General features: G+C 43.6%; 2 protein-coding genes and 1 pseudogene across 2 annotated transcripts in view; 1 reads left to right on the forward strand and 2 right to left on the reverse strand.

Annotated features, from left to right (window-relative positions):
* The window catches only part of LOC137221063 (mucin-16-like), a 74204-nt gene extending 59248 nt beyond the window's left edge, over nucleotides 1-14956 (forward strand). Inside the window, 11 exon segments of the mRNA XM_067730261.1 lie at nucleotides 403-438; nucleotides 1378-1443; nucleotides 2668-2798; nucleotides 3154-3221; nucleotides 4047-4195; nucleotides 5733-5893; nucleotides 6811-6878; nucleotides 11201-11367; nucleotides 13101-13142; nucleotides 13346-13464; nucleotides 14791-14956. Of these exon segments, the coding sequence (XP_067586362.1) occupies nucleotides 403-438; nucleotides 1378-1443; nucleotides 2668-2798; nucleotides 3154-3221; nucleotides 4047-4195; nucleotides 5733-5893; nucleotides 6811-6878; nucleotides 11201-11367; nucleotides 13101-13142; nucleotides 13346-13464; nucleotides 14791-14895 (1112 nt within the window). The 3' untranslated portion in view covers nucleotides 14896-14956.
* Nucleotides 14957-16621: 1665 nt separating this feature from the next.
* Nucleotides 16622-17194, reverse strand: MBD3L1 (methyl-CpG binding domain protein 3 like 1). The gene is given in 4 exon segments (XM_067730262.1): nucleotides 16622-16733; nucleotides 16735-17106; nucleotides 17108-17158; nucleotides 17160-17194. Coding segments are annotated over 4 exon segments (570 nt in total).
* On the reverse strand, nucleotides 17092-20192 carry LOC137222334 (protein LRATD2-like; annotated as a pseudogene).
* Nucleotides 20193-22425: the final 2233 nt, after the last annotated feature.

The following is a 22425-nucleotide window of genomic DNA, read 5'->3' on the forward strand; positions in this document are numbered from 1 at the left end:
GTTTGATTCGGCAGTATATTCCCCAAATGTAAATGGAACCTGACACATTGTAAGCTTTCCATAAATATTCACTGGATGTAGGGATAGATTGGAGGGAGGCTGGAAGGGCAGATGGCAGGGTGGATGGATATTTGGGGGCAAAAATGTGTGAACATAAATATTATGAGAGTCTCTTGTTGGGGACTTGCTGGTGAGGTGGGTAAGGAAGGGTCATTTCTAATCCAAAGGTCAGGAAAGCCTTTATAGTGGAGATGACATTTGAGTCTGATCCTAGAAGATGCATAGATGCTCACCTGGTACAGAGGGAATGACATCCCGAAAGAAGCCCCACATGGACAAAGCCCATGTATATCTGGGCTTGTTCCTCAGCCTCCCCTTAATGTGTGACTTTTTTGTTTCCAGGTTATAATGAACATGGTCCAGATGAGCCTCTTACAAGTATGCATCTTTTCATCCACTGTCCATTTCAGTCTCCAATGATCTTGAGCCAAACTTTTCTTCTCACTGACAAAGGGAGCTTGCCCCAAACTCAGGCCAGGTCTCCTGAGTGGGGGCAGGGTATCAGTGGGAGGAAGGATGCCGAGTCCTTTGTCTCTTTTTAGACCTGCAGCCATGGTATTGGCTTTCCGAATTTTCCACACCCTTCTGGGCTGGAGGAAGAAATTTGAACGAGCGTTCGCTACAGAAATAAGGGTTCAGGTCAGATAATGACCTTGTAGTCCATGCCTCCTGATAACAAAACCTTTAAATAGGGCCTGCAGAATGGGCCTCAGTGTCAAGTTGCAAACTCTGGTGGCTACTCAGTGCTTTGGCCAAATTTGTCCATTCACTCATCCAATGATCACTTCACCTATCTTTTCACCCATCCATTCTTCCATTCTCCTAGTTATTCCTTCTCTCAGACCTCTTCCTTCCTCCCTCCCTCCTTCCCTCCCTCCCTTCCATCCATCTATCCATCCATCCATCCAACCAACCATCCTTCTGCCTATTCACCTGTTTGTCTTTCTTTCCTTCTGCACTTCCATTCATCTCTCAACTTTTCTTCCTTGTGTTTATTCTTCTTTCCTTCTCTTTGATCCTCCTTGTGTCCATTCTTCCTCTGTCTGCCTGTATTTCTGCCCCTCCATCTGTCTGTCCTCTTTGTTCAGTCTCTCTCTTGTTTACCCACTCACACTCTCTTGGGTTCATTTCATTCACAGGCTTGCTCATCCCTCTACTCAAACAATCACTCCTTCGCTCACTCTCATTAATGGTAAACCTATGAATGGTTTCTAGAGCCCAGGTGAGCCTGGGGGCTTCTGGAGCCCAGGTGAACCTGGAGGCTTCTCCCACTCTGTGGGGGGCTCTGTTCCTCCCTAATGACTGCCCTTTCCATAGCTCCTGAACCAGCTACCACATTCCTGCCTACTTCATCATCATCTGTACAACCAGAATCCACCACAGGTATTGGGGGCCCCTCTTCCTTCCCAAGAGAAGCTCTCCAGCCCCACACATCCACCGGCCAATGTAACACAGGAGCTGGGAGGCCAGGGGGTGCAATTCTGATTTTAGGGCAATCATGCTGATCACAAAGATTATACCAATAATTCTGTGACCATTCTGTCCCAAGCCATGTTCTGGCCATGGAGATAGAATATACAGGTTCTGTCTCTGAAAAAGTCATAATCAAGTGAACTAAAGATTACTTAGGAAAAAAAAAAAAGATTACTTAGGGACACAAGTGAAGTAAGTCAGAAGGAGAAAGACAAACACCATATGATATCACTTATATGTGGAATCTAAAATATGACACAAATGAAACTATCTATGAAACAAACAGACTCAGAGAACAGACTTGTGGTTGCCATGCGGGAGGGGTGAGTTGGGAATTTGGGGTTAGCAGATGCAAACTATCAAATATAGAATGGATAAACAAGGTCCTACTGTATAGCACAGGGTACTGTATTCAGTACCCTGTGATAAACCATAATGGAAAAGAATATATATATATATGTATAACTGAATCACTTTGCTATACAGTAGAAATTAACACATTGTAAATTAACTATACTTCAATAAAATAAAAAAAATTTTTTAATATTACTTACAGGGACTTCCCTGGTGGTCCAGTGTTTAAGACTCTGCGCTTCCACTGCAGGGGGCATGGGTTTGATCCCCCATTGGGGAACTAAGATCCCACATGCGGCATGGCGTGGCCAAAAAATATATATATTACTTAAGGACACAAAAAAGGCAGAGACACTATTATTAACAGGGTGCCATGGGAGTGCAGAGATGGGGCAAGTCAAGGATTGCCTCCTGAAACTGTACTAGACACTGGACATGACAAGAACAAGATAGATGAATGTCTGCTCTCATGGAGCTCCACCTCAATGGGCTCCTGAAGCAAGAATAGGAGTTTTCCTGGAAAAGAAAAGGGTGGAAGAGCATTCCAGGAAGCGGGAACTGCATAAGCACAAGCAGAAAAGCTCAGCTTAGGAGATTCCTTATAAAATTCCAGTTTTCTCCCTCTACAGGGTGACTTTCCATTTAGGAGCCCTATAGTCCCCAACATGTGGACCTGGTTTTGGTTGATTATGACAGTAGGTAGGGGCCCCCAAGCCACCATGCCTCTGTCCTAAAACCTGAGAGTCTCCATCTGTCTTTTCTTCCTCTTGGTGGCTCCAGGCTATGTACCCCAGAGTTCATCTATCCAGAGCGAGTACCAGCTAAATTTCCACATCATCAACTGGAACCTCAGCAACCCAGACCCCATGTCCTTAGAGTACACTGCCCTGCTGAAGGACATCCAGGACAAGGTAGGGTCTCTCTCCCCTCCCATCTCTCCTTGCCCTGGGTGCCCCTCTCATTCCTCAGTCTGACTTACATCTGTTAAGTGATTGCTTAACTCCTCACTTTACCTACATGTTCTGGGTTCTTGCTGATTCCAGGGGTCATACCCTAGCTGCCTCCCCACTTCTCATATGGGCAAACTGAGGCTCAGAAAGGGGAGCACTGTGCCTAAGGTCACACAGTGAGTTAAGGACAGAGCCAGGATTGGAACTCAGGTCTCCCTTGCTTCAAGACCTATGTTTGTTCTTCCACTGGCTCCAGTGGCCCCCTCCAGCCCCAAGAGACCTCCATCGCACTCACTCTCCCTACCCTTTATTCCAGGTCACAAAACTGTACAGAGGCAGCCAGCTACAAGACATATTCCACTCCTGCCTGGTCACCAACCTGATGTAAGTTGAGATTGGAGGCATTGGCTGAGCTGGCGGCTTGAGGCTCTGACCCCCTGTTGGCACACCCTTGAACTGGAAGGTTCATTGACATGGTGCCCATTCTTCCCCATGTCCCTGACAGCTAATCTTACCATCTCCTTCCGTACGTCTTCGGGGTGCAGGAAAAGGATTAACCTCATGGAGCCACCAACCCCTTGCACCCACCTCCTTCTTGGGAAATACAACTTTCAGCTAATAATAGTCCAATAATAACATTCACCGTGGCCAGGCTCCCTGCTGAGTACTTTCATGCAAGATCACCTCATTTAATTCTCATAACATCCCCCAAGAAGTGAATGCAATGTTCATCCGCAGTGTTCACATGGGAAAACTGAGGCTCAGAGAAGTGAACAGCGCAAGAGCTGTCAAAGTTGGGTTTGAACCCAGGTCTCTGAGGGATGGGTAGAGGAACTAGGACATCTATACTAGAGAGAGGGAGGATCATGGGACACAATGCTGACTTTGAATGTTACCAAACTTCAGTTCCTTTGTCTTTAAAATGGGGAAAACTATAATAATAGCTTCCACCAGAGCAATGGGGAGGGAATGTGGAATTCACTTCTTAGAGATGCACAGTAGACATTCATTATTGTTACTGTTATTGCTTCTATTCCCAAGCCCTAGAAGTCTTTCCCTTTTTGGTCAGGGTCTCTTCTCTTGCCTGGGGGAAGAGGCAGTCAGATACCCACAGTGCTTGTCCCTAGGTCTTTGGCTCTATAAAACAGTAACTCAGGAGACACTGCTGGTGTTGGGTGCTGGCTGAGTTCCCATGGCCTCTGTTCCTAGGCTGGATCCCATGTCGGTCAGCATCAAGGTACTGTTCTCCTCCAAACTGGACTCCAGCGTGATGAAGCAAGTGTTTCTAGACAAGACCCTTAATGCCTCATCCCACTGGCTGGGTGCCACCTACCAGTTGACAGATGTGCATGTGACAGGTATGAGATAAGGTGGGGGAACAGGTTCATGGCTGGAAAAGATGGTTTTATGAAGAAGGATAGGGCTTCTGGGTAGCAGTGAAATGGATAGAGGCTGCAGAGGAAAAAGGGGGGCTTTCTGGAAGCCCATGTTGATGATTCATGGCAATGTGTCATCCAACAGGATGCAGGAAGAGAAAATGCAGCGATTGCAACCAAGGAAATGGTTATTTTACATGTCAGTTTTTCTAACCCAGAATGTAAAGGATCCTGTGTTTCCTTCTTAGGCTGCAGTTATGAGTCATGCATTGGTTGATTCATTCATTCATTCAATGTATACGCCATGAAAATAAATAGGCACTGATGATACACCGTGAAAACCACTATAACAGGGGAATTTCAAAACTCTGTGGGAACCCCCAAAAGGGATACACAATTCTCTCTTGGAAAGTTTTCTAGAGGAAGTAATGAAGAAACTGAGATCTGAAGGAGAACAGGACCTAGTTGGGGGAAAGAGATGGGCAGCTGTGCTACATGTGTCTATAACCTAGAATATAGAAAGAACATGTCATTGGAGGAGGCTTTAAGAAGTTTGGTGTGGCTGGAGCATACACCTTGACATGAGACATGGGAAAGCTGTAGCTGAAGATGTGGGCAGGGACTCTCCTGGGCACTGGAATGGTTTGTGGAGGAACAGAACACACCCAGAATTCTACTTTAGAAAGCGCATCCTCTCCGTGTTACAAGGACAATGATTGGGGACGGGGAGGAAGAACAGAGGCAAGAAGACACATTAGGAACCTAGGTCAACAAAGGTGTGTGATAGATGCCCACTGAGATGGTCAGCACCTGCACCTGCCAACTCTGCCCCAGAGAAGTCCAAGCTCCTCTTCACCACATCCTAGTGAACTCTCATAATGCTTGGTGGAGAGTTGGACAGGCAGACAGATGAATGGATTCAAGGTGGACAGGTAGATGAACGGTCTTCTGTAGGCCACTTTTTTTTTTTAATTTTATTGAAGTACAGTTGATTTACAATGTTGTGTTAACCTCCTCTGTATAGAAGAATGACTCAGTTATACATATATATATTCTTTTTCATATTCTTTTCCATTATGGTTTGTCACAGGACATTGAATATAGTTCCCTGTGCTATAGAGAAGGACCTTGTTGATTATCCATCCTATATATAATAGCTTGCCTTTGCTAATCCCAAACTCCCATTCCCTCCCTCCCACATCCCCCTCCCCCTTGGCAACCACAAATCTGTTCTCTATGTCTGTGAGTCTGGTTTTGCTTCATAGATATGCTGATTTGTATCGAATTTTAGATTCCACATATAAGTGATATCATACAGTATTTGTCTTTCTCTTTCTGACTTGCTTCACTTAGTGTGATAATCTCTAGGTCCAATCCATGTTGCTGCAAATGGCATTATTTCATTCTTTTTGAGTGTAGCCCACTTCTAAAATCCCACCTCAGTCCACATTGCCAGGAATAAGTAGACTGGCTGTAATGACTTCTTTGTTAAAAACTTCATACTTTCTTTTTATTCTAGAAGTGGAGCCATCAATTCATATACCAACAGACCAACCAACAATCAGTCCCAGCTTCCAGAACTTCCAGCTGAATTTCACTGTCACCAACTTAATCTATTCCCAGGACATAGCCCCAGGCACCCCCAAACACCAGCGGAACAAGAGAAATATTAAGGATGCGGTGAGAATGGGGTTGTTTGTCCACCCTGTTCCCATGTAGAGACTGACCTATGGACACTGGGTAGTCAGAGGGTGACTTTTTTTTGGTGTGCACATTTATTTTTTTTCAGTTTGGCAATCTGGCCTTTTTTTTTAACATCTTTATTAGAGTATAGTTGCTTTACAATGGTGTGTTAGTTTCTGCTTTATAACAAAGTGAATCAGCTATACACATACATATATCCCCATATCTCTTCCCTCTTGCGTCTCCCTCCCACCCTCCCTATCCCACCCCTCTAGGTGGTCACAAAGCATCGAGCTGATCTCCCTGTGCTATGCAGCTGCTTCCCACTAGCTACCTATTTTACATTTGGTAGTGTATATATGCTGCACATTTTTAAAAACTGAAGTATAGTTGATTTACAATATCATGTTAATTTTGGGTGTACAGCACAGCGATTCAGATACACATATATCCTTCTTCAGATTCTCTCCCTTAAAGTTAATACAAAATATTGAGTATAGTTCCCTGTGCTATACAGTAGATCCTTGTTGGTTACCTGGAGGGTGACTTTTTTTTAACATTTCATGAAGACAGGTTCTTATTCCCATTTTACAAACTAAGAGACAGCCATAGAGGGGTTCACTTGCTAGCCCAAGTCATACCCTGGAACAGGCCCTGGGTTAGTGTTTTCTTTTTCGTTTTCGTGTTTATTTGGGTTTTTTTTGGCCGTACCACTCAGCAAGTGGGATCTTAGTTCCCTGACCAGGGATCAAACCCATGCCCCCTACAGTGGAAGCACAGATTCTTAACCACTGGACCGACAAAAAAAAAAAAAAAAAAAAAAAGATGGGGAAGTGTGTTCTTTGGTTAATTGGCATTCTCCGATGCCACTGTGCCATGGATTCTGACCAAGGAAATGTTGCCCTGTCTTTCAGCTCAACCAGCTCTTCCGAAACAGCAGCATCAAGAGTTATTTTTCTGACTGTCAAGTTTCAGCATTCAGGTGAGTTCCAACTCAGGACCCAATCATTTTGGAGGTTTGTTCTGTCCTTTGAAAGTGTCCCACTGCCATAGTCTCTCAGTTCCTAGCTGTCACAGAGGAGAGCCCTAGGAATATAGAGCTGTTACCCAAACATCAGCTTGTTCCTGAACCAGCGAGTACAACTGGCTAGAAACTCAGAAGAGCTTGTGTCAACCTAGGTAGGCATGAAGGTGGCCGGTGCTGGGGGCCATGGAATATAGAGTGTAGCATTCATGTCTTAAGAAATCGGCCACTGAAGGCAGAATCCATGGGAGCTAAGGGTTAGAACCAGATGACTTGGAATCCAGCAGTCTAACCGTGCTGTCCAATACTGTAGCTACTACCCATAAGAGGCAATTAAAAACTTTTATACACCTCTTGGGATATGTTTCACATACCATAAAATTTACGTTTTTGATGTATGTAATTTAGTGGCATATTTATATAGTGCTACAACTATCCCACTACCTAATGGAGGGAGGAACATTTTCATCACACCAAAAAGAAATCTTGTACCCACCCATTAGCAGTCACTCATTTTTCCCTCACCCCCACCCCCTAGCAAACGATTTACTTTCTCCCTCCGTAGATTTGCCTATTCTGAACAATAGGCATTCCATTTGTATGAAATGTATATAAATGGAATCATACATTATGTGGTCTTTTGTGACTGATTTCTTTCACTCAGCATAATGTTCTCAGGATCATCCGTGCTGTAACATATATCAGTCCTTCATTCCTTTTTAGGACTGAATAATATTCTATTGGATGGCTGTACCACTTTTGTTTATCTGTACATCCACTGATGGACATTGGATTGTCTCCACTTTTTGGCTATTATGAATAATGCTGTTATGATCATTAATATCCAAGTTTTAACGTGAACTTATGTTTTCAATGCTTTTGGGCATATAAATAGGAATGGGTATTATAGGGTCATAGGGTAACTATGTTTAATTTTTGAGGAACTACTGAATTATTTTCTACAGAGGTTCCACCATTTTATATTCCCTTCAGCAATGTATGAAGGTTCCAAATTCTTCACATCCTCACCAACGATTATTATTGCCCTTTTTTTCCCCACTATAGCCATCCTAGTGGGTGTGAAGTGGTAGCTCATTGTAGTTTTGATTTGCATTTCCCTAATGATTAGTGATGTTGAGCATTTTTTCATATATTTATTGGCCATTTTTATATCTTCTTTGGAGAATTGTTTATTCAAGCTCTTTACCCATTTTTAAAATTTTGTCTTTTTAATGTTGGGGTATAATAGTTCTTAATATAGTCTGGATACTAGACTCTTACAAGATACATGGTTTGCAAATATTTTCTCCCATTTGAAAGGTTGGATTTTCATGTTCATGATAGTATCTTTTTTTTTTTTTTTCATGATAGTATCTTTTAAAGCACAACAGTTTTTCATTTTGGTGAAATCCAATTTATCTACTTTTTCCTTTGGATTCCTGTGCTTTTAGTACCATATCTAAGTAAGCAATGACTAATCCAAGGTTATGAAGATTTACTCTTATGTTTTCTTCCAAAGGCTATATAATTTTATCTCTTACATTTAGATCTTTAATTTATTTTCAGTTAATTTTTGTATATGCTGAGATAGGGGTCCAACTTCCTTCTTTTGTATGTGAATATCTAGTTGTCCCAGCTCTATTTGTTAAGTAGCCTATCCTTTCCCTGTTGTTTTGGAAACTTTGCTGAAAATCAGTTGTCCATAATTGCATGACTTTGCTTACAGACAGTAAATTTTATTCCATTGATCTGTATGTCTATCTTTTTGCCAGTGGCAGTGTTTTGAGTACTGTAGTTTAGTAGTAAGTTTTGCATTTGGGAAGTGGCGCTGTCCAGCGTTGTTCTTTCTCCATATTGGTTTGGTTATTCGAGTCCCTTGAAATTCCATATTAATTTTAGTATCAGCTATCAATTTCTGCAAAAGAGCCAGCTGGGATTTTGACAGGGATTGAATTTAATCTTTAGGTCAATTTGGGGAGTGTTATCATCTTAATAATACTAAATCCCCAATTCATGAACATAGGATGCCTTTTCATTTATTTAGGTCTTTTTAAAAGTCTCTGAACAAAGTTTTATAGTTTTGAATATACAAATCTTACATTTCTTTTGTTAAATTTATTCCAAAGTGTTTTGTACATTGTTTGATGCTATTGTAAATGGAACTGCTTTCTTAACTTTATTTTCAGAATGTTAATAACTAGTGTATAGAAATACAATATAGATTTTTGCACATTGCTCTTATATCCTACAATCATGCTGAACTAATAGGATTTAGTAGTGTGTGTGTGTGTGTGTGTGTGTGTGTGTTTCTTGGGATTTTTCTATATACAGTATCATGTCATCTGCAAATAGAGAGTTTAACATCTTCTTTTCCAACCTAAATGCCTTTTATTTCTTTTTCTTTCCTAATTGGCCCCATAAGAACCTTCAGTATGATGTGAATAACATATAAGAGGAGGGCAGACATACTTGTCTTGTCCTTGGTCTTAAGGGAAAAGTTTTCACTCTTCCACCATTAAGTATGATGTTAGGGGTAGTCTTTGCATGAATGCTCTTTATCAGGTTTGTAAAGTTTCTTTCTATTCCTAGTTTGTTGAGTTTTTTTAATCATGAAATTATATTTTGTCAGGTTTTTTGTGTCTATTGAAAACATGTGGAAAAAAAAGAAAACATGTGGTATTTGTCCTTTATTCTATTAATATGGTATGTTACATTGATCAATTTTTTTAGATATTAAGCCAACCTTTCAGCTAGAGGTAAGAGTTTAAGACCTTCTCAAGTCTTGCACAGCACTCTTGTAGTCTTCTGGATACCCAGGAATACACTGGAGCTTTTCAAAGCCCCCTGTAGACATCTCATTCCCCAATTTTTTCTTTTAAGTTATTATCTCACCTCTTGTTTGCCTCAACTGGTATTGCTCCCTTGGGCAGATATAGTGTAAAACAATTACCACTGACTGTGGCAAGTGCCATGGGGTTAGGCTTTCCTCTCTAAACAAGCTCTGAACTACCATATGACCCAGCAATTCCACTACTGGGCATATACCCTGAGAAAACCATAATTCAAAAAGAGACATGTACCACAATGTTCATTGCAGCACTATTTACAATAGCCAGAACATGGAAGCAACCTGAGTGCCCACTGACAGATGAATGGATAAAGAAGATGTGGCACATATATACAATGGAATTATTCAGCCATAAAAAGAAATGAAACTGAGTTATTTGTAGTGAGGTGGGTGGACCTAGAGTCTGTCATACAGAGTGAAGTAAGTCAGAAAGAGAAAACCAAATACTGTATGCTAACACATATATATGGAATCTAAAAAAAAAATGGTTCTAAAGAACCTAGGGGCAGAACAGGAATAAAGACGCAGACGTAGAGAGTGGACTTGAGGACACAGGGAGGGGGAAGGGGAAGCTGGGACGAAGTGAGAGAGTTGCATTGACATATATACACTACCAAATGTAAAATAGCTAGCTAGTGGGAAGCAGCTGCATCGCATGGGAGGATCAGCTCGGTGCTCTGTGACCACCTGGAGGGGTGGGATAGGGAGGGTGGGAAGGAGATGCAAGAGGGAGGGGATATGGGGATATATGTATACATATAGCTGATTCACTCTGTTATACAGCAGAAACTAACACCACATTGTAAAGCAATTATACTCCAATAAAACTCTGAGTCAAATAAAGACAAGCTCCGAAAATAAGGCTTTTTCAAGGAGCTGCCAGATAGGTCAAATAATGACAATTCAATGGTGATGGGTCTTTTGGGGAGCTCTAAACCCATTATGGTTTTCAAAGTTACTGAGCCCCTTGTGAGAGCAGGATGAGAACTGTGCAAGTTATAACACCATAACGTTTATTCCATTTACCAAGATTCAAACATTTTTTCTTAACTAAATGCTGTTTGAATTGTTACAAGCCTTCGGTTAATTTCTAGACTTCTGAAAAAGTTGATTTTGACCATGTTTGCCAGTGTTCTCATTGTTTTTACAGATTTTCAGAAGTCCTTACTCCAACATTTCAAAATGTTCTCCCTGCAGCTAGTTATTTATAAATTAATTCAATTAAATAAAATGAGACATTCAGCTTCTCACTCACACTAGCCATATTTTAAGTGTTCGATAACAATATGGGGCAAATAATGACTGTATTGGATAGTACAGATGCAAATGTTTACATCACTGCAGAAAGTTCTCCTAGACAGGACCAGAAGCAGGGAACCAGGAATCGGGGTAGAATTCCAGATATCCTTGTTCATCCCTTGTGTCCTTCCAGGTCTGAGCCCCGCAGCAACCACACTGGGGTAGATGCTCAGTGTAACTTCTCACCATTGGCTCAGAGACTGGACAGAGTTGCCATCTATGAGGAATTTCTGCGGCTGACCAAGAACGGTACCCAGCTGCAGAATTTTATCCTGGACAGGAATAGTGTCCTTGTGGATGGTAAGGCTCCCTGATCATTGGGGCAGAAGTGGGGGCTTCCAATTTCCTCACCTGAGGACTTTCCTGGGAATCTGGAGACTTTGGGATGAGTCAGCACTGAACTTTCCCAGGCTGGCAGGAGGTGCATACTCCCACAGATTTTACCCACTACTGAGGGAGAGGAAAGGACATTCAGTGGGATATAGGAGACGCTCGCCTTCTCCTAGACTGCACCATGCAATAGAACTCTCTTAGTGAAGGAAATGTTCTATATCTGTGCTATCCAGTGCATAAGCCACATGAGGCTCTTGAGCATATTAAACACGGCTATTGTGACTGGCTTTTATGGTTAATGATTTTTAATAGTACTGACTACCAGATTTTTAAAATTTCACTTAATTAAAATTAATTTTAATTTAAAAAGGCACTTGTTGAAGTAAGTCAGAAAGAGAAAAATACCCTATGCTAACACATATATATGGAATCTAAAAGAATAATGGTTCTAATGAACCCAGGGGTAGGACAGGAATAAAGACGCAGACGTAGAGAATGGACTTAAGGACACGGGGAAGGGGAAGGGGAAGCTGGGACAAAGTGAGAGAGTAGCATTGACATATATACACTACCAAATGTGAAACAGATAGCTGGTGGGAAGCAGCTGCATAGCACAGGGAGATCAGCTCGATGCTTTGTGACCACCTAGAGGGGTGGGATAGGAAGGGTGGGAGGGAGACCCAAGAGGGAGGGGATATGGGGATATATAGCTAATTCACTTTGTTATGCAGCAGAAACTAACACAACACTGTAAAGCAATTGTACTCCAATAAAGATGTTAAAAATTTTTTTTTAATTTTTAAAAAATTTTTAAAAAGTAAAAAATTAATTAATTAATCACAGCATATATTTTATAAACCTGGTCTGAATGGAAGTAAGAATAAACCTCCAAGTAGATGTAGAAAAAAAATAAAAAATAAAATTAAAAAGCACTTGTTCCTGCTCGTATCAGGCAGCACATCTTAAGAATTTGCCTGGGGTTGTACGAGCAGGGGGACCTGAAACCCTCTCCCATTGCCCAATGGGTGCTATGTGTCCCTACCCTCATAGAGTTTGTGTTGCAGTTGGAAATAACAATAGGCAATTTAAAATTATAAATTATTTGATGTGAACCAATCCATACTTGGGAGTGGTAATCAGAAGGCTTCCTGGAGGAAGTTACAGTATAGGTGAATCCTGGAAAATAAGCATTAAAAACTCAGTAAAGGAGAAGGGAGAGAATGTACTCATAGCCAGAGAAGAGAGTTTTGAGTGGGAATTTATAAATTTAAAGAGATCCCATGGTCTTGTCAACTGTGATGATCCATTCTCCCCTCCACTAGCATAAGAGGGTCCAGCCCATCATCAGTCATCCATTCCCAGAGGTATGATTTGAAATATCACTCTTGTAGTGTGATAATGGCTTTGTTATTATGTAGCAAAATATCCTCATTTTCCAGTGATGCAAACTAAAATGGAGTGAATCATCATTATGGCTACATGACTTTAATATTTCAATGGAATTATGGGATGATGCAAGGGTAGCAAGTGTTACTAATTTATACATTGGGTATGATACTGTTTTAACTGGATAAATTATATATTGTTATTTCTAGGTGATGGACGTTTATAATGTGGTTCTATTTTTCTGTGTATTTGAAAAGTTTTATTTAAAAAAGTAAAACACACTCACATGCATTCTCCATTTCATTCACTTTCAGGGTATTCTCCCAATAGAAATGCTGTCTTGACTGAGAATTCGGGTAAGCCTCAAAGACGCTCCAGCCCAGGATGGGGAGGGAATATTTTGATTCTCTGCCTCACTAAAGGGAACCATGTACCCAGGGTATTGGATGATGATGAATGTTGGCCAACCCATGCTAAGGACTTTGAGGCACAGTAGGGGGGGATCAGGAGCCCTAGGGGAATGATAGGAGGTGGCTCACACAAGCACTTGTCTCCCCAGACCTCCCCTTCTGGGCCATCATCCTCATCTGCCTGGCAGGACTCCTGGTTCTCATCACGTGCCTGATGTGCTGTTTCCTGGTTAGCAAGAAAATGCTGTTGTCTTCTTACTATCAGGTTGTAAGAGCCCTTTATATATTACAAATACCTGTCTTCTGCTGGGGATATGTTTTGCAAATATTTTCTCCTAGTCTGAGTGTAGTTTGCCTTTTCCTTTTCTTAACAGCATTAGTCATTAGGGAAATGTAAATGAAAGTCATAATGAGATACCACTACACATGAGAATGGCTAAAATTAAAAAGATAACAAGTGTTGGTGAAGATATGAAGCAACTGGAACTCACATATAGTGCTGGTAAAAAATAACATGGACACATCTTTAAAAGTCACATTGGGGTTAGTAGATGCAAACTGTTACATATAGAATGGCTAAACAAGGTCCTACTGTATAGCACAGGGAACTATATCCAATATCCTGAGATTAAACCATAATAGAAAAGAATATAAAAGAATGTATATATGTGTATAACTGAGTCACTTTGCGGTACAGCAGAAATTAACACAACATTGTAAACCAACTATAGTTCAATTAAAAAATAAATTTTAAAAGAAGTTACATACATCTATGCAACCACCCAGTCCTAGGAATTTATCCAAGAGAAATGAAAACATATGTCTACACAAAGACTCGTACACAGATGTTCATAATAATATCTGTACTAGCCAAAGACTAAAAACAACCCAGAAGTCCATCAACAGGTGAAGGGATAAACAAACTGTGGTATATCCACACAATTCAATACTATTTAGCAATAGTACTGGATTATTAACACATGCAATGATTAATCTCAAAATAATTATGCTGAATGAAAGAAGTCAGATGAAAAAGAGTACTTACTGTATGATTCCATTTATAAACAAACTCTTGAAAATACTAGCTAATCTCTGAGGCCAGAAATCAGATCAGTGGTTGTCTGGGAATAAGAATGTGTTTGTAAATAGCAGGGGAGGAGGAATTGCAAAAGAACATGAGGACGATTGGGGGGATAATGAGCATTCCTTATTTCGATTGTGGGGATGGTTCAATAAGTTTATAATCCAAACTTATCAAATCATTCACTTTAAATGTATGCAGTTTACTGTATGTCAGTTATACATCAGTTAAGCTGGGGTGGGGGGAGGAAAACAGAAGATATGAAGGGGATATCAGAGAGAAAATGGTAGAAAAAAAAGAGAGTTAAAAGGAAAAGAGAAGAAGAGAAAGAGGTGAAAGAGGGAGAAAAGAGACGAAAAGGGCTGGGAGAGAAAATTAAGAGAAAAAGAGAAAAAAGGAAGAGAGACACACAGGAACATCAGGTCTCTGTGGCTGTGGCCATGTCCCTCCCCTGTAACCCCCAATACTTGGCAATGACTGGTCCATTCTGATGCCCTCTGCTCACCCTCACAGGTCACTGTCTCCAGGCAGAAGGAGGAGGAAGACTGTGAGGCTCAGCAACAACACCTGGGCTATTATTACCTGGGACCTGAGGAAGCTGCAGTGACATCTGCTTGAGTCCCCTTTTCCCAGTCAGGTTCCAAAGGAGCTTGGCCGGAACAGAAATAAATCACATTGGTCAGACACAACCTCTGGGTCTTTCTTGACTTGGCCCCTACCTGGTTCACACTGTACTGAGATAAAATTCTTCCCCTTCATTATGTCCTAAAGACAACTGCAACTTCTGTCTTATGGTTTCACACCATATCAACCCTCAGGGACACAAGGATTGGTGAAACAGGCACAGACGTTGTCAATGAACAAAATCAACATCCCACTTAAGTGTGAGGTTTGCCTACCTAGTCACCCACTACACACGTCTCTCCTTGACTCCTGCGCAGCCATCACCCCATCTCTATTCCTCCATATTCTGCACCCCCTTCCCTGAAGCCCTGACAGTCTCAAGTTCCCCTTGAACTACTTCGTTCTCTGATGTTCAGATTCACCAGGACATCCAGAAAATCTGCCTTGGTGACTCCTTTCCCTCATCACAGGTCCTACAAGGTGGGAAACAGACCAAGAAGGAATGAGTGGGTCTGACATGACTCTGCAATCAGCCCTGGGACTTGGGAGCTGAAATGACTAGGTATCTGGGAAGACTGAATCCCTGAGTAATACCAAACTCTAGAGAGATAGGGTCTGCTTTGGATTTAAAGATTTATAAAACTCAGGGGAAAGGTCTGAGAGAAAAAAAGATAGTCTTTTTTTCATTTTTTTTTTGCACTGAATCTAACCAAACAGTTAAAGCAGAAACTCTCTAACAGGCAGTGTGAAGCATCCCAGGCATGAAACAAATACTACAGATGCTCTATTATTGTTTTACTACAGATGCTCTATTATTGTTTAACACCTCGCTCTCAGAAACTATAAATCCCTCAGACAAAAGTAAGTCATGATAAAGAGGATTTGAATAATACAACATGCTTGATGAGGCAAACAGGTAAATAAATCCCAACAAGCAGTGACTTATTGTTAGATTAATGATGCTGAAAACAGTCTCTTTTGATATCATGATACCCCAAATGGCATGTCAATTTTCATGAATCAAATTTTCAACACATAAACATCTTTAAAAGTAAGGAAAAGTTTGGTATCTCATTATATGCAACTCTGAATTAGCATGCAACAACACAAAAATAGAGACCTAGTAGTAGATATCTTATTTGAGAACATAATTATAACAGCTCTTTAATGAAATATTATTTTGGAATCTACTGGGTATTATACAAAACAGGATAATCTATTGTGAAAAGGTAGGTTTTATTCTGTGATTGTAAGGGCAAAAAAACTAAATAATCCCATAACTTTGATAACTCTCTATTGACTTTAAAATACAAATAAATAACATACATAGAGAGGAAAATGAGATAACAACATGAAGAGGAAAGATCTCCTCTTCTCACCAGAAACCAAATCACTCCCCTCAAAAAGATCACTGTCTAGGGAATTCCTTGGCAGTCCAGTGGTTAGGACTCGGCGCTTTCACTGCCGTGGGCCCGGGTTTGATCCCTCGTTAGGGAACTAAGATCCCGCAAGCTGAGGGGCCAGCAAAAAACAAACAAACAAATATAAATAGATCACTGTCTATATTTTCTATGCCACGCAAAAGAATTTAATGAGAGAAAAGTATTGGTTTATTTTAAAGTCTCAAAAGCTCAAAGCAAGAAAAACTTACAGACACTCCAGAGAGTCATTAATAAAGTGCTGTGGTGTACCATTTCATCTGCACCATTTTCTCTTTTTTTCAACAGTGTTTGTCAGGACATCCTTCTTAGCCCCTCACTTTTTCTGCCTTGATAGCTAGCCTGTCTGCAATCAATGCTATCCTCAGGCTCTCTCTTGCCATCTTCACTTTGCTGTTTCCTGATATCTTCCTCAGTCACCGGAAATTGTTTGCAGAGGAGCTGTGAGATACCCAGAGCAGCTCCTGGAATCATCTCTGCCAAATCTGAAGACTGGGCAGGGGTGGGCCTGGGGCTGGAGTTCAGACCACCTGTGAGAACTCCTGGCAGAGATTCACCTGTGCAACTAGTTGCAAGTTTTTGCAAGGCTTTGGCAAGATCCAAAGTACTTAAGCGTTCTCTGGTTCCACTGAAGACCTGGAATCCATGTAGTCTCTTCGGCCAGAGCACTTGCTGGGGCTTATCCAAAGTTTCCTCCCATTGATGGCATCTGATCTCATTGCCAGGATAGGATGTGATTCTAGCAACCAGCCTCTTGAATATGTACAGACATTCTCAGAGGGATGGAGGTGCTTAAGCCACGCTTTGGATTGGTTTCTACAATCACGTTGCTTCCTCTGTGAAGTCTTGACCATCATGCTTCTTTTCTTCTTATCCTATAAAATTAATCATGAAATTGTACAGGACAAAATAGTTCTAACATCTTATTCCTAAGGAGAAACAAATATTATTAAATATATATATATTTTTTTAACATCTTTATTGGAGTGTAATTGCTTTACAATGGTGTGTTAGTTTCTACTTTATAACAAAGTGAATCAGCTATACATATACATATATCCCCACATCTCCTCCCTCTTGGGTCTCCCTCCCACCCTCCCTATCCCACCCCTCTAGTTGGTCACAAAGCACTGAGCTGATCTCCCTGTGCTATTCGGCTGCTTCCCACTGGCTATCTATTTTACATTTGGTAGTATGTATAAGTCAATGCTAGTCTCTCACTTCGTCCCAGCTTACCCTTCTCCCTCCCCGTGTCCTTATATATATATTTTTAAGTGCCAATGTAGCCATTGCCCGGGCATTAAAAACTCTTATCCACAACACTGCCATTTTCAGGAAAGATCCAACAGTTGATGTGATTCCCTTTTTTGGAAGCTTCACTGGTGGGTTGTTGCTTTACTTTAAGCATGATAACCCTAAGAAAACTTCCAACGGAATCACCATTCTGAAGCATAACATATTTCACACTTCTGGTACCCTGTAAAAACGTTTGCATTGCACTGGAAAGCAGCATCTGGAGCAGATCTATTTCCTCTTCTAGTTCGTTTTCAAGCCCTATTATCAAAAATCTCTTCTCTAGATGGAGAATGCTACTCTTGGTATGGATTTTACAGGCGTTCTTCCCTCAAATTCAGATTTCTCACAAAGACGTTTGTAACAACAGCTGGTCACTGCTATGCCTCAGTGTGATCTGACGTTCACTTTCCATTTGAGGGCAAGGGAGGGAGACAGAGATGAGGGAGTGAAAAAGAGAGCTGGCTTCCCCAGCCCCCAGAGCTGCTAGACAGTGCTGCTCTGTTCTTCCCTACTGCTGCCTGCACATTGGTCATTTCTTTCAACTTTCACTACTGTGTTAAGCATAAAAGAAAATCCAAATCTGTTAGGTATTGCAGGCTCTCTGTTACATGTCTTTACCCACATTTATCTTGCTCCATTTCTCCACAACCAGGAGAATATAAACACAGAGCTTATTACTAAACTTTCAAGATTATTAAACACAGGAACTAGATCTACATTTCCAAAAGGAGACTGATATTTCTTCAAAGTCCCAGACCAGGGCTGAGTGTGGTACATCATTAACAGTCAATGATGACAGTGAAATATATATATTTGACCCTGTTTGGCTGCTTCTGTAGTGGATACTTTATGGGGTGACACCAGCCAACGTGTGACCTGGTGGATGAGCAGCCAAACAGGTTTAATTAGATCAGAGACACAAAGGGCTATTCCCTCCTTCGATAACAAATGAAGCAGCTGTAAGCGCCTACAATAGCAGTCGAGAAACAAAGGCAGCAAAACGGAACCATCATTGGTCCTTCTCCTAGCTGGCCTGTTATTTACCTGTAACCTGGGAAGTGACAGCTGGAGCAGGAGACTCAGCTAGAAGCCAGCTCCAGAAGATGAATTGCTTGGGGATGGGGAGGAGGGAGGTAGCAAAATCTCTGTTTTGTAGCCCAAATTTACTCAACTATTTGTTACACATCATAGAAGGCTGCTAGGTTTTAGCCTGCTGCTCCCAGACCTGGTCCTGATTTCACCAGATTTGCACGCTAGGAATCCCATAAAATAAATCACCCCCTACTCCCGGATCCCACAGACAGCTCCGCGGGGTTAACGCCACCACAAGCCGGCTCTGTCCTTAGTACAGGGCATCCTCCAAGCCCAGGGTGGGAGGCGAAGCGGGTAGGAGGCAATGGCAGGCGACGGTTCTCCGACTTTTCTCCACCCCCGCGCTCATTAGAAGCGTCGATTTTTGGATCCAGGTGTAGCAGGGATTAATTGTCAGGCAAGTCAACAGTTTACCCCACTTCAGAAAGGACGAAAGATTGAGCGGGCGGACAGGAATCTCCCCCTGCCAAAGGGCTCCTACCTGCTCCCTCTTCCTCCTCCGTCCAAGATAACAAGCTCAAGCCAAAGCCTGCGCATTTCGCCAACTCTCCGTTTTCTAAGTGGCCCAGGAGCCCAGACAGGGACCACAAGGTGGTGGAGGAGGGAGTGAAGGAAGGGAGGGGGCAGCAGGTGCTGCAAACAGCTTCGCCTCACAGCTCCGCACTCAGCTCGCGCATCAGCGCACCACCGCCTTTCGGTCCTCCTCCTCCCGGCCTGGCGCAGTCTGCGTGGCGTTGCGTTCGCCCTCCTCCAGCTCCGCGGGGTGCAGGTGCTTGGCGATCTCCCGCAGCGCCGCTGCACGTCCGAAGTGGTCGTTGTGCCGCTTCTCCATAATCAGGTCCTCCAGGCTCTGGAACTCGAGCTCGTGGCTGCGCTGGGCAAAGAGCTGGATCTGCACCCCATAGGGCTGTTGGCCGAAGCGCGGCTCGTCGCCGATCTTGAACCCGCGCTGGCCTAGGCGGCATCAATCGGGTGAAGCTCTCGGAGTGGCATCTGCTCAGCTCGCGCTGCGCACCGTGGCGCTGGGGCTCCGCGGCTCGTAGCTGTAGACGGTTCACCACACGGCTCGCGTCGGGTGGGAGGCTGTTGCTCACCTCCAGCCGATGCAAATGCACCTGGAAATAGCCCACGTATACAGTCCAGTTGCGGGTACTGCGCCTGCCACACGAACTCCCCCAGGTTGCCAGGTCGGCATTTTTGAGCAGGTTCTTGGGCGTGTAGGTGCTCAGCGCCACGGAGCCCGCGCAAAGCTTTTCTGGTAGATGCAGTCGTGGCGGTAGAACTTAGAGCGCCCCACCTCGCGCAGCTGCGGGTCAGAGGTCCACGGCGCGGGCAGCGGCTGCGGCTCCACGGCCTCATCATCATTGGAGAAGATGTAGGAGATTCCGATGTGGGGCCCGTCGGGTCGGCTGTGGGAACTTCCTAATAACTTAGGCGGGTCATTTTCTCCGCATGCTTTCCCATCACACTGCAGACGCAAGATCACACCGCCGAGGGAGAAAGCGGAACCGCCATTAGGGTCATTGGCACAGGTCTCCGGACAGGGACTGAGACCACCCGCGAGAGGTGGAGGCCGTGGGGAATTTTGGCGAGGGGGGCGCTGCACCCTGAGACTTCTAGGGGAGTTTGCAAGTGTGGGCTCCGCAGTTCCTCTCCTGGCGCGGTGGCAGCGAGGCTGGGCAGAGGCAAGGGACACACGTCTTGCCCTTACAGCTACATCGCGCCTCAAGACTTGAAGGTAGGAGGGCACTGCCTGTTCACACCGTCCCCTCCCTCCTGCTGGGGCTGCTGCTCCCCCCAACCTGCTCTCGGGGAGGTGGGGCTCCAGAAGGAGAAGGAAGCAGCCTTGCTGCCTACCATTGGCAGCTCCTGCTCAGCCCTGTGAGCAACAAGCACCAGATCAGGAGAGCTGGGGTTGTACGTAGATCCTGCTCCCGGCTTCCCCAGGGGAAGGAATACAGACTATTAATACAGGGAGGTCTGTTGTTCCTCAGCTAACAAACTGCCTAGAAGGTAACAATTGTATAACTTTCCCCCTCAACCAGACTCAAAATGTACTTTCAAAGGCCAAAGCGTTTTTCACTGCCGGCGCTCCTGTCCCGCCTCTTGCACATGTGCCTGAGAGGGCTGGGAGTTCTTGGGTGAGCTACAGACCTCCATCCTCCTGGTAGTTCATGGTGATGCCACTGACTGTCCCCTGTTGTTGCAGGCAAAGATGAATCAACTCTTAAACTAAATGAGGCCTGCAGGATGGGTACCCTCCAGGAAGATACAGTGTAGAAGCCTGTGAAATCCATGGTACCTACCAGGGAGAAATGTCTCCTACGTGGCCACATTGCTGTCCACCTACCCCACTTCCAACACCGCCCAACAGGTACTGGACCAGTGGTTCACTAGGTGAGTGTGGCCCCCTCCTCAGCACAGTGGTGACTTGCCCATTGCTAGCTGTGTGTTTGAGAATGTGACCAAATCTCTCTGAGCCTCAGTTTGCTCCTCAAAGTGGGGTGGTAGAGGATAAACCTCATAGAGTCCTCCTTGTAGGGACTACTGGATCACCTATGGCAGGTGCCTGTCTGGTGCAGAAAGGGCTGCTTGACGTGCCGGGGTTGTTCCTCGTTATTATCCTCCCCTCCCCCATGAAAGGCCATCTGCCACACCCCACTGGTCTGTGGCCTTCCTGAGTTTAGAAAAGCACATGGAAAGCAACCTGCTATTCCAATGCAAAGGTTTGAGATTCCATCTTGCTGATCCTGGTCCTTGTCCTTGGTGAGGCCAGAGTAGGGATCTCTGTGGGCAGGATGAGAGGCCCCAGGCCCACTCAGATACCTGGCATGGTTCTGGTTGAAGTTCATTCATTCCACAGTATATATTAAGCATCTACTACATGCAGGCACTTTCTGAGACACTTAACAAACTCAGTGAATGAAGCAAACACAATACCTAGGCCTCAATATAGCAGAAGAGTCACAGTCATACTAGACATCATTTGCAGGTCCTGCCCACTGTACATCAGATGTGATGCCCTCATCTAGATCTGTAAGCACCCTCCCATATTCTAACTGGGATGATGAACCACAGGACCAACTAAAAACCTGAGTGGTGTCTGGGCCCAGAAGAAGGGCCTCCTGTCCCCACAAAACAGATGGGGAGAGTATAGGGGCTGTGTGTAGGGAGTGACTGGCAGAACCTTGGATCTCACACGATCTTTTGATTTCCCTGGGAGGGCTGAGGTCTGGAAGCTTCTGCTTCAGAACAGGAGGAAAGAGAACTGTATATGGGGTCCCAGGTCCCTTGAGAATCAAAGGGGAGGATGGGTTGAGCATCCCCTGAAATAACCATCCCCACCACAGTCCCATCTTGATCTACCTGGCCCCCTCCACATCCACCACTCCTGACACCCACCATCAGGCCCAGGACAGGAGACGTGGGAGAAATGTGCTCACGGGTCTGCCTCAATCCTCAGTCCTGACTCCCAGATGCATGGAGGACTGAGGTGGGCATGCATATTTGGTCAATAAGCACAACAAGAAAGGCCTCAAAAGATTCAGGCCAATGTTTCCAAGACAATGAAAATTAATCTGTACAGAGGCCAACAAGGTGCTCATTAAGCCCAAAGTAGTCAAATACAAGACGTTAAAAAGTGCCAGCCCTAAATTAGACAGTCTCACCCATATCATCCACCCCAGTCTCTAGAAGT

The sequence above is a fragment of the Pseudorca crassidens genome, chromosome 3 (genome assembly GCF_039906515.1).
Source record: "Pseudorca crassidens isolate mPseCra1 chromosome 3, mPseCra1.hap1, whole genome shotgun sequence".
NCBI classification, from domain to species: Eukaryota; Metazoa; Chordata; class Mammalia; order Artiodactyla; family Delphinidae; genus Pseudorca; species Pseudorca crassidens.